General features: G+C 40.2%; 1 protein-coding gene across 1 annotated transcript in view; it reads left to right on the top strand.

Moving 5' to 3' along the window:
• ANKRD31 (ankyrin repeat domain 31) overlaps positions 1-7,227 on the top strand; it is a 128,583-nt gene extending 121,356 nt beyond the window's left edge. Inside the window, exons 26-27 of the mRNA XM_020880914.2 lie at positions 5,154-5,216; positions 6,877-7,227. Coding sequence (XP_020736573.2) covers positions 5,154-5,216; positions 6,877-7,022 — 209 coding nt within the window. The 3' untranslated portion in view covers positions 7,023-7,227. The remainder of the gene's footprint in view (positions 1-5,153; positions 5,217-6,876) is intronic.
• The last annotated feature ends 6,219 nt before the right edge of the window (positions 7,228-13,446 follow it).

The raw sequence follows: 13,446 nt of genomic DNA, 5'->3' as shown, positions 1-13,446 counted from the left end.
ATTTTAGTGCTGTTATTGTGCTTCATTTCTCTGTAAAAGAATATGTAATAGAAGACAAACACTCACAGGTGCTTCTGTTTTATGTGGTTAAACTTAAACACCCAAGGAAGACGGGTGCCTGATAACAGAGCAGTGGGTGTTTACTTCAGCTCCTATTTAAACTCTTGATTCTTTTTCACTATTTTAACAGGTCATTTTTTTTTTCACCCTGGTAGTTTACATCTACTGATAGAGGAAGAAAGAGAAGAAAACAAATGATCTGTTGAGCACTTGCCATGTGCTGTTCCCCTGCCGGATTATTTTACATACATTAGGGTAGTTAGGAGCTTCTTTTCAGTATGTGACCTCCAGGGTTCACATCTGTACGACAGATACACAGAAAACCCGCACACCTTACATGTACTATCAAGTCTCTCAAACCCAGTTCAGCTTAAGGAATTGCCTGTTAATTTCAGTTTTCCCCTGAACAATGAAGGCCTAAATAGTTCTAAATTTCTAAATATTATGATCAAGTCTGTTTCTTGATTCCAGTCCAGTTTTCACAGATGGCTTTTGATCTTATCAGTGTAGTGAAAGTCGCTCAGTCATGTCTGACTCTTTGTGACCCCATGGACTATACAGCCCATGGAATTCTCCAGGCCAGAATACTAGAGTGGGTAGCCGGTCCCTCTTCTAGGATGTTGTCCCAACCCAGGTCTCCCACATTGCAAGAGGATTCTTTACCAGCTGAGCCACCAGGGAAGCCCTTCAGTGTAAATATATGCCAAATTATTAATTTAGTTTTAGATGTCCAATCATATAATACTCTATCACCATATTTATCCTTTAGGATCCTTCATTTATCAGAAGGCATTGAACTTTGCATTTAAATAGCCATAATAGAATTTTTCCCCATCATAACTAGAGCAGATGTATTTTTACAGTCTACTAAAATTATTCTTAATCATTTGCCTTTGATTGGATTATATTTCTGATTCAGAATGAGAATGTATACATAAGTATATTCATTTTCATTTTTAACTAGAGTAAGTGATGTGTAATTCCATAATCTTAGTGAAGTGTAGAATACTTCATTTGTAAGCACAAGTTGTGGAAGTCTCAGTTCAATAATTTTAAAGTTAGAAGTGAAGTTTTAATACATCAGCTGGTCTTGTGCCTGTTTTACAGATAATGAAACTTGAGAGCAAGAGAAGTAAAATGGGTTAGGGGTGTGTCAGAAGTGAACAATCATTTAAAATAATGAATCTGATTATTTTTTGGTTTTGACATATCAAGAGAATTAAAAAAAAACAGGAAAAAGAACAGTAAAAGTTAAAATTATTTTTAAACTAACTAGTTTGTCATTTTTGAAGTGCCAGTTTCAGCAACTAGATAACATGAATGGTTGCATGAGCCCATTCCTTTGTCTACTAGTGAATCTAGCAATTCAGTTTAAGCAGACTTGTGCAGGGTAGCTAATATGGAGTGGTACTACTTGAAGGAGATTTATTTCTCGCCACCCTGTCCATGAGCAGCATGTCTCCTTAGCTGTGCCTTTCCTGTTGGAGATTAGGGTCAAGATGAGCCAAAGACTCAATTAAATGGCTTTCTTCCTGGCTGTACTGGGTGGCTAAATGTGCTATTGTTCAGAAATTTTATTTACTGGTCTCAGAGGGCACTGCCTTTGTCTAGGGAATCTACGTGGACTAAAAGTGAAAATTAAAGGGAGAAGGGCTCCTACCTGCCGGTGAGGTGATTCGGTAGTTTTCACAGTGCTGATGGAATAAATTTTTTGTCACAAAGCTACAAATAGATGTCCTTGGTTATCATTGCAAAGAAGACAATAATTTCTTGACCAAATAATGGATTAAGTTAGTGTTTCTCGGGATTCTAATTTCTACTTTCCTCACTCACAAAAATTCTTTCCGTGATAGAACTTTTTAAATCCTCCTATTCCTCTTTGTTTCTTGGAGGCTTCAGGACCAGGAGTTGTCTGGCCCCTTAAGCAGAACAGAACTTCTGAGTACTAGTCCACACATTAATCCTCCCCACAGTGAAGACTGGGAAAAATGAATAGTAGATCATGTCAGACTGCTTAAGACTCCATGTGTATGTTTGCTCCTGGTATTACAGCATCCTACCTGTAAGTTCACATCACTACAGATCACAACCGCTTCGTTTTTCTAAGATCTTTCCCTGGCACAGTAACAATTACTAATAGACGCAAAGTAAAATCATTTCCTATAAAGTATATTATATTTAAGCATTTTACATGCAATATCTGAATCTCGTTGCTTCATTCCCTCTCAGCTACCACCTCCAACATGACTGTCCGGGTTAGAGTGGAAGCAAAACCCCAGTGTCTGGGAACTTCCAGTTTGGAAGCAGGTCTTTTAAGCATGTCCCTCATGCTTTATTTGTTCCCATCCTTCCAAACTGGCCCAGAGCTTGATGGGAGTAGTAAGGCTTGCAGTAAGAGTACAGACTGCACTGGTGAGGCGAGATTTCTTTTCTATTTAAGTGCCTGTATTTTGTGCAAGTTAGTAAGTACCAATGAGTATGTTGAACACTGTAAATGAATTATTAAATTTTAAAAATCTTAATCCCAGTTTCCCAACTACTTGGATTCTTTCCCTTTCTTGTCTCACATGGTTGTGCAAAGATTAAAGTATTGAAAATTGATGGACAAATGTGTGCTGTACTATCAGAGCACAGAAACAAGCTATAGAAGGCTATAATATACCTTGAGTTGTTATCATTAGTTACCTGGGTAGGAGGGGAGGTGGAATAGGGAGAGGGTTTCAGGAAAACCATACCTGCAGGCCAAATTTAAAGTATAGACAACAGTAAATCACTTAAGAACTCAGCTCTAAAAGCCCTGACGCCAGGAGACTTGCAGAGTGAGCCCAGACCAGGACCCACGGAAGAGACTCTTGATTCTGTAACTGTGTCCTCAGCTACTATTAGTAACAGGTTGTTATTATTTCTCAGAAGACTGATAATACATCTCACAATATATTTTACTCATTTTATGTACGTATAGTATACTGCATATATATTTTATTTTTTATGAAAAAAAGTGAAGAGCTTTTAAAACATTACATACTGGCATTGATGCTTTCAGATATGCTTTCATATGTGGATACGGAGAAAAGGTTTGTTCAGCTTCAAAAAAGGAAGGAAAGTTAGTGAAGCTCTTTTTCTTTAACTTTGCTGGATGTTACTTGTCTGGAATGATTCAAATGGCTTTGAAGCTTGTACTATTATGTACTAGGATAATGTAGCAATTGTATAGTTACTTAACACAATTCAAACCAGGACCATACATTTGAAATTAATTCGCTGCATTCTTACATTTCCTTACATGGGGATTACCCTGTTGAGCTGAGTTTTCTCTATATATGTTTCTCAGTTTCTTTATGTATTCTTTTTGTTGTTGTTGTTGCCCACCCCTTCCCAATGTATCGAGAAGTAGATAACAGCAAAGAAACCTGGAAGTGTTAGCAGTTGTGGCCAGCCAAAGGTGCCGGCTCCTGGCAGCACCCGCTGGGATAGAATGGGTGGGGATGAGTGGTGGATGGAGTTCAGAGACCCTGGTGTGGAAGAGGCGGCAGGGAGAAGGAAGAGGTAGCAGAGGGTGAGAGGGGTCAAGGGGACGCGGGCAGGCGTTTTGTAAAGAGTGAGCTCTGATTTTTCCCGTCTGGTTATTTTGGAAAAGCGGCTATCCTGTGAGAAGCTAGGAGATGTTCTTAACACTGTATTCTGTGGTGTGATGTGTGTGTTCCCAGGACTTCCGTCCACGGGTTTACTAAGGAAGTGGCACCGCCCGTTACCACGGAGCCCCTTGCAGTTTTCCTAAAGTCCTGCGATTACAGGAAATTCAGAAGTAATTCTGATCATTAACAGTATGCTAACCGTAAAAAGTGGATCTGGGAGTGGGATTTTGGCTGCCATGACCTCTGTCCCTTTGAAAGCGAAGCCATGTGAAGGGCTGCTAGCTAGACTGTCAGCCAAATAAACCTTGTGGGTATATCACGGCTAACCTGTTGAGAAAGTTATACATCAAAACCATCACATCCTACTGACTTTAGTGATAAAGTCAGCACTGCTTAAAACAAACAAAAAACAACAACAAAAAGAGGAGATGGGCCTAAAGTGGTCCCTTTCTCTCAATTTATTACAGCCCATGAGGGAGAGAGAAGCCCAAATCATCTCCAAGCAAAGCTCGTTTAGAGTGCAAAGCAATGTTGAATAACACTTCACAGTTTTACAGAAAGCTTTCACATTTCTTTCTTCCGCACTTGACAAAGGTGATGAGTGATGGGACTGGTAAAGCAAAAGGAAAAGAATGTTTAACATTAGCATTACTTGATTGAAAACCCCACTTCTGGGGGTTAATAGGTTAGCAGATGTCCCTCTGAAAACACTGTCTTTCAGACACTTCAGTTGTATCATCTCAGCATCCGAGATTTGGGCCCCTCTGTTTCTAGCATGTCAGCTGGGAAAAGGGGCGGGTGGCTTCCCGGGAAGCTGCTGCTGCTTAGCAGCCTGCAGTTCTGTTGGTGGCCTTGGCTGTGTGTAACCTTTCTGGTTACGCCCGTTATAGACAAGATAAAGCTCAGCAGGCGCCCCCAGCCATCTTTCACAAGTTCCCGTGTCCGGGTCTGTGACTTCTGAGGCGAGGCCCACTCACTGGAAAGAGGAAATGGGCCTGTATACACATCCATCCTTGCTCTTATGAAACTAAGATAGTATTAGCAAAATGAATTTAAGTACATATTTAAACTTATTTCCATGAGTTTTTCCTGAAAGAATGCTCTCCACTTCCAGCTTTTGTGGGATACCTTGCTTCAGATAGTCTACAAAACAAAGCTGCTAATAAGGGAATTATTTTGCTTACATGTGGACCATGTGTAAAAAGTTTAAATTCTTTGGGTCATAAGTAACAGATTAAAACCCAAATCAGACTGCCTTAAAACCCCCTAAAAAGAAATTTTGTTGATTCATGTACCAGGAATAGGTTTTCAGACTTAAGCCAAGGTTCAAACAGCACAACTGTCCATAGGCTTACCAAGGAAATGGCACTGCCTGTTTTTCTCACTTTCTCACCACCAGTTTTTCTCACTTTCCTCTTCTTAGCTCCTTTGTAACAGCCTCTCCTCTCTTCATTCTAGAGCTCCATGCTTTCAGATCCAAGTCCAGAGGGGAAGAACCTGGATGTGACTCTCTCCTAGAAGGTGAAGCAAAGATCTCATTGCATGTAACTCTACTCTGAATGGGTCATGTTCTTCCCGTGAATCAGTGCCTGCTCACTGATTGGGTTATATCTAAACAAATCAGATCAATGTGGGAAAGCAGAGATATTGAATAATGTCCCCTGAACTGAGAAGGAACTTGAAGACCAAAAAACTAAGCAGGCACCTCCTTAAAGTACAGTTGTGAAGTGTTTATTGTGGGTAACTTACATACAGGTAGGAGGGATCAGATGATCCAGAAACAGTCCCAGCGGGACTCCATGCTTCTGCAAAGGGTAAGGCGGATTTGAAGGGACCAAAGCTAAGAACAGAACCTGACTAGTAGGGAGAAGTCCATGCTGATGGAACTCCCTGCCCTTCCCTGGGGGTCTCACAATTATTTACCATACATCAGCAAAAGGCATTCTTCCAGTGTTCACATCAGGTGAAAGCAGGGATAAGGCAAGTTGTTAGGGAATGTATCTGGCTTGGGCACACTGCTTGAGTGAGTGAGTGGTGGTTGCTCACTCGTGACTCTCTGCGACCCCTGTAGCCTGCCAGACTTCTGTGTCCATGGAGTTCTCCAGGCAAGAATACTGGAGTGGGTTAGTGGGCACATTCCTTATGAGCAGACTGAGGTATGGTCATGCAGAAAGGCGAGGGGAAGGACTGCAGACCTACGATGGAGCTGACAGGAGGCAGGCAGTGTGGTTCAGCCACACAGGTGAGAACAGTTTCACCAGAAGCACCTGGGCCATGTGTGACGGGAAAAGATAGTCCGTCAGAGGCGAATTAGGGTGGGATCACCACTAGGAGGATAAATGAGTACTGGGTATTAGAAACCCCAGATATCTATGCAGGTTGTAACTGTGTAAACATGTGTGCTGCTTAGAATGATGAGCAGAGCTCTCAGACTTAGAGCCTGTCTATCTGAAACTGCCTGGCTGAGGTCACACATACGCATATTGGCACTATCCCTGGAATAAGATTCAATTAGCTGAATGACTTACAGGTCATATAGCCAGTCTCCAAGAAAGGAATCTCTGAGACTATGAGGGAGCTTAAAGAAGCCAGTTTTAGAATCATTGATTCAGATTGGCAGAGCCGAAAGGGACCCTGTTGATCATCTGCTCTCACCTCTCAGAGGAGTTGGAAGTCTGGAGAAGCCATATAACTTGTTTGAGGTCACAACCAAGTTTGTGTGACCTAGAAAACTGATCCCCCATCTTCCAGCCTAACAATGTCTTCAGTAATAAATATGATAATAACAGCAGCTAGTATTATTGAGTGTTTGCTGTGTATTAGGCAGTAGCCAAGCATTTCACATGCAATATCTCATTTAATCTTTACAACTGTTTTACCCTCAGTTTATTGGAAATGGAGGCACAGAGGGACTTTGATTAACTACCTTCAGAAGCTTCAGTTACCCTTTTTTGGCCTTGGTGCTTTAGGCTGCAAACAGGCGTCTTTCTTCCCAGATGGGTCAGGACTATTCACAGCTTTCTCTCGGGCATAGAAGATGGAGTGAGTGAAGGATGACCTGGTCAGAAAGCCTGTCATGTGTGCTAGTACACTTGGCTGGGGTCTAAGGTTTGTAATAAGTAAAGCTAGATCTTACTTTTTCAAAAGGCAGTTTCTTATTTGTTGACACTTCTTTAAACAGGAACTTCCAAAGAATCAATTCAAAGCATCCCACATTACCTTCAAATAAAAGAAATACAGCTAAGCAGTGACCAAGAATTTCTCCCGTGCCATATAATGGATGAGCATTGGAAGTTCTATGTGGAATGTGAGGAGCTGATGTTCTAAAGCATTGTTTTTAAATAACTTGTTTGACATTTGTTCATGTAATTAGCCAGTGTTCATATTTTGTCTTGTTTGGTGAACCTATTTAATACACACTTTATGAGTTGCACACTTAAGATGTATAATGTCTATTATAAGAAAAAATATAACTCTTCAACTATTATAGTAAGATTAATACTTTTTGCAATTAAAGATATTTTTGACATAATATCGACTCTGGCTTTCTTTTTACTATCATAGACTTTAATCTTTAAATCAACACCTCACTTTTGCATAAATAACAGTTGTTCTTTATGGGAAGTAAGGATACAACTAGGAGTGATAATTGGTCTTCAGAAATTCCTGGTAAAGTGAATTTACTTCAAAAAAGAACTTAAAACCTTACTACCTACCCCCCATTTACTTTGGAATTTATGTTGAAATAAAAATGTAGAATTATGAAAGAGGTTTATCGTAAGTTTCATAAAATTTAGTGTAGATAGAATTGTAGCTGTGCTAAGTCTTACAGCAAAGAATCAAGCGTTGATTTGGGGGCTGATTATTTTAAGTAGGATGTATATTTTACCTGTAAAGTTTGCTACATTATCATGAAGATATTTTTAAAGAATTATATTCAAGAGTTTTAAAAGTTTTCATAAGTTTTTTAAAAAATAAGTGTCTTAATAACTGTCTTTGATAGCCATTTTATTCTTATCTGTCATTACTCCAGATTCCCAAATATGCTTTTTAATTGTGTGGCCTCATTCTATCCTTTCTCTCTCATTTTTTGGGTAGAGATGTCAAACTGCAATAAAGATTACTCTAGCAAGTGCTAGAATTTGGTGGGGATGCAGAGGAGCCATAATGTGTTGCTTCTTGATATTTTCTTATTTTAAACGTACAGAATCTTAAATATCTTTAGAATGCACAAGAACCTTGTCAGCAGTTGCCTGTGGAGAGAATTATGGGATTGGAGAGCTACAGGGAAAGGACTTCTAACTACGTGCACCCTTTGGCAACTTTGAAATTGGTAATGTGTTTATTCTTTCTATTCAGATAAAAATTTGAAATATCTGAAAATAAAGCAGCTGAAAAGTTTTGCCTATTAATTAAAGTATAAAGACAGATCATTTTATTTTTCTTCCTTCGAGAGTCCATTGAAAATGTTCCAGATAAAGTGACCCTACATGTTGTAATGTGTGAGACCTGACAAGAATTTTATTCCATTATCATATTCTTAGACTACCCTGTTTTTCTAATTTTTTAATAACCTACCTTATTTGGTGATCTGTTTGGCTTTCATGCCTTAAGGAGATATTTAAAACATGGGCCATTTGGGAATATATGTACTAACATGGGAAATTGTATATATTAAGTAACTAAAAAAAATGCAGACTGTTAGTATAAATCCTGGTATATTAAATAAAAATTATATGTCTTGAGTGCATGTATAATATGTATAGCCATATAAATATACATATTTTATATATGGTATATGTACTTTATAAGCTATGAAATATGTATTTGTATGCATAAGTATGTGTGTGGTGCTGGGAATGTCCAGTAAAAGGTCTGGAATGTTACAAATAAAACTGCAGGCCTATCCCTAAGGGAGCTGGACCAGGGAAGGCAGAAAGAAATTTTGCAGTTTACATTCAACATTTTTAAAAAGCCAAAAAATAAAATTTAAAAAGTCAAACATTTCTTTGTAATTTAAAAATAGTTTTAAAAAAATAACTTAAAAGCAGGTCTTTTGTTTATTAGTGATTACAGTTTATAAAAGTCATACATTCTCAGTTCAGTTCAGTTGCTCAGTCGTGTCTGACTCTTTGTGACCCCATGGACTGCAGCACAGCATGCTTCCTTGTCTGTCACCAGCTCCCGGAGCTTACTCAAACTCATGTCCATCGAGTTGGTGATGCCATCCAACCATCTCATCCTCTGTCGTCCCCTTCTCCCACCTTCAGTCTTTTCCAGCATCAGGGTCTTTTCCATTGAATCAGTTCTTCGCGTCCAGTGGCCAAAGTATTGGAGTTTCACCTTCAGCATCAGTCCTTCCAATGAATATTCAGGACTGATTTCCTTTAGGATGGACTGGTTGGATCTCCTTGCAGTCCAAGGGACTCTCAAGAGTCTTCTCTAACACCAGAGTTCAAAAGCATCAATTTTTCCCATCTTGCAATTCTGAGGTTTCATTTTAGTAATCAAATTGTTAAACTTAATTTTCCAAGCCCATTTAACATTAAATATACCAACTGGTAACTGACATAATACCTGGTGGAGGCATGAGAGTATTGCCCAAACTAAAGGGTCTACCTCAAGCAGGACTGGGGTCCAGAGAGCTACCTTACCCCAGATCTTCCCTCTGAGATGACTTGGCAATTTGGGGTGGTGGCTAGACATTTTGTCTCTTCTGGGTTCTAAATGAAAGGCTTTTAGACCCTAAAGCATTAGCTTAACTTGTAGACCTTGAACTATATAAGAGACCTCCAAGAATATCCAATTAGGCAATCCCTGATATTTGTATCCTTTTGATAAAATTAACTTCCTGAACACCTCCAGGACACTCCATACCCAACAAGGAAGCCTGTTCCCTTTCAGACAGGTGCTCCTAAATAGAGAGCTGGAACCCCAATCACCTGGGACTGACTCACAATCCTGTTATGACAAAATAACACTTCTGTTTAAGATCTGAATTATAGATTAGCTTCCACTGGCCTGATAGCTGGCAGTGTCCAAGAATACATCTTGTCCTTTTCTCTTCCACTTCTCTTTCATTCAGTCCCTTCAAGTTCCTTCCTGAGTTGAGTCCTTTAGCAGGACTAGACTCCGTGCAACCTCATCCCATTTCTCTCAGCCCAGTCCTTGCCCTTATAAAATGCTACAGCACACTGTGCCAAATTATTCTTCCTGAAGGTCTGTTTTTACTTCCTTACTGCTGCTGCAGGAGTAAAATCTCAGCCCAAGGTTTGAGGCTCCTACTTTCCGGTCCTGACATAACTTTCCAGCTTAGGCTCCCAATCATCTGTAACCTTTGAGTCTTAAACTCCTCTTTCATCCCTTTTATGGGCTGAAATTGTGTCCTCTCAAAATTCACATGTTGAAGTCCTAGCTTTCTGTCGCACAGAACGTGACTGTATTTTGAGATACGATCGTTAAAAGAGATATTTAAAATAAGGCAGTTAAAGTAGGTCCTCATACAATCTGACTGGTGTCCTTTATGAAGAAGTTTTGGCTGTACTGAGGGATACCAGGGGTGCATGTGGACAAGTGAAAGACCTGTAAGGACAGAGCAAAATGGCAGCCATCCGCAAACAAAGGAGAGAGGCCCCTGGATGAAGTCAACCCCGCTGACCCTTCGATCTTAGACTTCTCCCCTCCAGAGAAATAAGCTTCTGTTCTTTAAGCCATCCGGTTTGGCAGCCCTGGCAAACTAATACAATCCCTAACTCTACCCAATATTTTGTTTACTATCAAGAATGATCCCTCTGTCTTCTGTCCATTTATGTTTTCCTTATTCTTGGAGCCCTCTCCTCGTCCATGCCCTCCTGGGTTGCTTTCTCAGGCCAAGCACTGAATATTTGCTGCTTGGTATTATTAGTATTCTTTTCATGGCTTATTTCTCTCAAGTAGCTGGAAAAACTTGTCTTCAGGTAGCTGGAAAACTTGTCGAGGTCAGCTTTATAGTTTTATACTTTGTGTTTCCAACAACATATCTCAGACACACTAGCTACTCAAGAAATATCAGAATATATTCAAGTCATAACAGAAAACCATATTCAAAATGGAAATTTTATTCTTTCAGAGAACAAGTCCAGAGGTAGGAATCTGGGGGTTGGTTAGCTCTTTAAACTCAACAGTGTTATGATTGTTTCCACCTTTCTTCCAGCTCCCTTCAGGGTGCCAAGATGACTCTGCTGTTTCAGGCAGATGTAGATGCAGAAACAGCATCATTAGAATAAAGAAACATCGCCTCCAACGCACATAATTTGGGAAGAAACTTTCCTTGAACACCACCACCACCCCAGGAAAGTTTATTTCATTAGCCAAAATTTTACCTTCTGCTCATCCCTAAATCAGTCACTAGCCAGGGAAGCCGGCTATCCTTCACTGGCTGAGAAAAGCAAGTGCATGCCCATGTGCAGAAGAGTAGTCAGGTGTTTACACTCCAGATTCTGCCAGTAAAAAAAAAAGCATGTGAGTAAGGCTGGGGTGGGGTAAGAGCTAGCATTTATTGCACTTAACATATACCAGTCATTGTTATAAGCACTTCCAGTGTATTATCTCATTTAATCCTAACCACACCTTATGAGGTAGAACTATTGTCCCCATTTTACAGATGAGGAAATCAAGGTATAGGATGAAGTAAACTGGCCCAAAGTCACATATGTATCACCAAGTGGTAGAGCTGGGATTCAAACCTGGTAGTCTGGTTTCAGAACTCATGATGTTAGGTATCATATGTTTCCTCTCTCTCAATCAAAAGCATCTGCCTAAAAAATAGACATTATGATTAGAAGTGTTGCCATCTTTCTGAGTGACTGCCACCTACACATTCTGAGGAGTCAGTGTTGACTCACTGGTGAATGCAGGCAGGGCAGACAGAGATGCTCACTGGTAGGAAATGGAATGCAGAAGTCCTGCGGGAAGAGCTTCAGTACGAGCACGCTGATCCCTGCTCTAGGGCTTTCTCTTTTTCCATCTAGGAGCTCCAGGCATAAAGAAAGTAAAGTTTATTTAACTGAGACACTGCCCAAACTCAGTTTTCATGGAAAACTACCCTGTTAATTGAATGCATGTGCCCATGAAACTTGGATTTTAAGTCTCACTGGGTTCTCAAGACTGTGAGGGATAATGGCACATAACCTCCACAAGGGTTCGCTTTGGTCTCTCTCATTTTCTATTTCTTCTCATTTCATTTTTGTTGAAGCCTGCTTTGCAAAAGGAAACCAGGGATACATCTCTCTCAAACACATAAAAGCCAAGAAATGTGGAAAGTTTCTACTTAAATGTAATTGAAATGTTTTCATGTCCTGAATTCTCTTACCAGTTAAATAAGAAGAATGGAATTTGAAGCCATGCCAGATCAAGGATGAGATGGTTAGATAGCATCACTGACTCAATGGATATGAATTCGAGCAAATTCCAGGAGATAGTGAAGGACAGGGAAACCTGGTGTGCTGCAGTCCCTGGGGTTGCAAAGAGTTGGGCACTACTTAATGACTGAACAACAATAGATCAAGTTGCCTGTATCTTAAAGTCCCTCATATAGGCTGCACAGTTAACTTCTAAATTCCGTGGCTATATTTGTAAGTTCATATTCTTTCATTTAGGCTTCTTTAAAGTAGGAACAGTAGATGCAAACATTTGAAGCTATAATGTAAGTAGTGATACTTCTAAAGGTAAAAGCAATTAACATTTCTGTTTTTAGCTGTTCATGAGACACCTTAATGTTCAATGATGTCTGGCCTTGTGGCTGAGATATGAAGTTGGCTCATATCCTTCAAAGCTGGAGGCAAGGAAGTGGTGAGGCAAGTGATCCAGCTGGTGGGTGAGCCTTGCCAAACCCCAGCATTTTCATGCAGCATGGCTTTTTTGGTTCTGTTCATTATTGCCTACTCATTAACTGTCGTGAAGTGATTAAACAGAACAGAAGCCATGTCTCTTTGTGTAAAAATGTCCCCGAAAGAAATGCTGGTGAGGGAAATGAAGAGGTTTAAAAATATCTTGGTTTGCAATATCTTGTAATAACCTGTAACGGAAAAGAATCTGAAAAAGCACATACATGTGTGTGTAACTGAATCACTTTGCTATACACATGAAGCCGATACATTATAAACCAGCTGTACTTCTGTTTTTAAAAGGGGGAGGGGGGGAAGAAAATGGTGATTCTCATCCAAATAAAAAAAGGAGTGAACAGTTAAACTTGGAAGAGCTTAGCTCTGTGCCACAAATGACTTATGTGTAGTAACGTGAGCCCTAAGTCTCTGTAGCGGTGGGTTTCCTTTTCCTTTAGGAGCCAAGCCAATCGACAGGAGTCCTGCAGTCGACATACAGGGAAAAGCCTACTACCTCCCCAACCTTAGGGGAGGTATTTTCTCTGTATTTTCCTGGGAGTAAGCTCTTCCATTGTAGCGCTTTTCTGTGAAGCACCCTCAGCCGGCCGGTCAGCTCGGGGCCTGGACAGTGCTCTCAGCCACTAGCACTCCCACCACCCCCACACCCCTCTCTCCCACTCATCTCACCCCTCCTGGTCCTTTCTTCAAAGCAGGACATGGTTTTAAAAAGGGGAGCCGCGAGGGCCTCATTGTGAGAAGTTGTATCTAAACATGAGAAACTGCTTACAAATTTCATTTAGTCTCACTTATATCATGCATACTTTATATGTCTCATGTCTCCTAAATTAAATGGGATTTTCTCCAAGGTCAAGGGCTGTTGTATTTTTGTA

This window comes from Odocoileus virginianus, chromosome 6 (assembly GCF_023699985.2).
Source record: "Odocoileus virginianus isolate 20LAN1187 ecotype Illinois chromosome 6, Ovbor_1.2, whole genome shotgun sequence".
In the NCBI taxonomy this organism is placed as follows: domain Eukaryota; kingdom Metazoa; phylum Chordata; class Mammalia; order Artiodactyla; family Cervidae; genus Odocoileus; species Odocoileus virginianus.
This window is presented reverse-complemented; position numbering and strand designations above follow the sequence as displayed.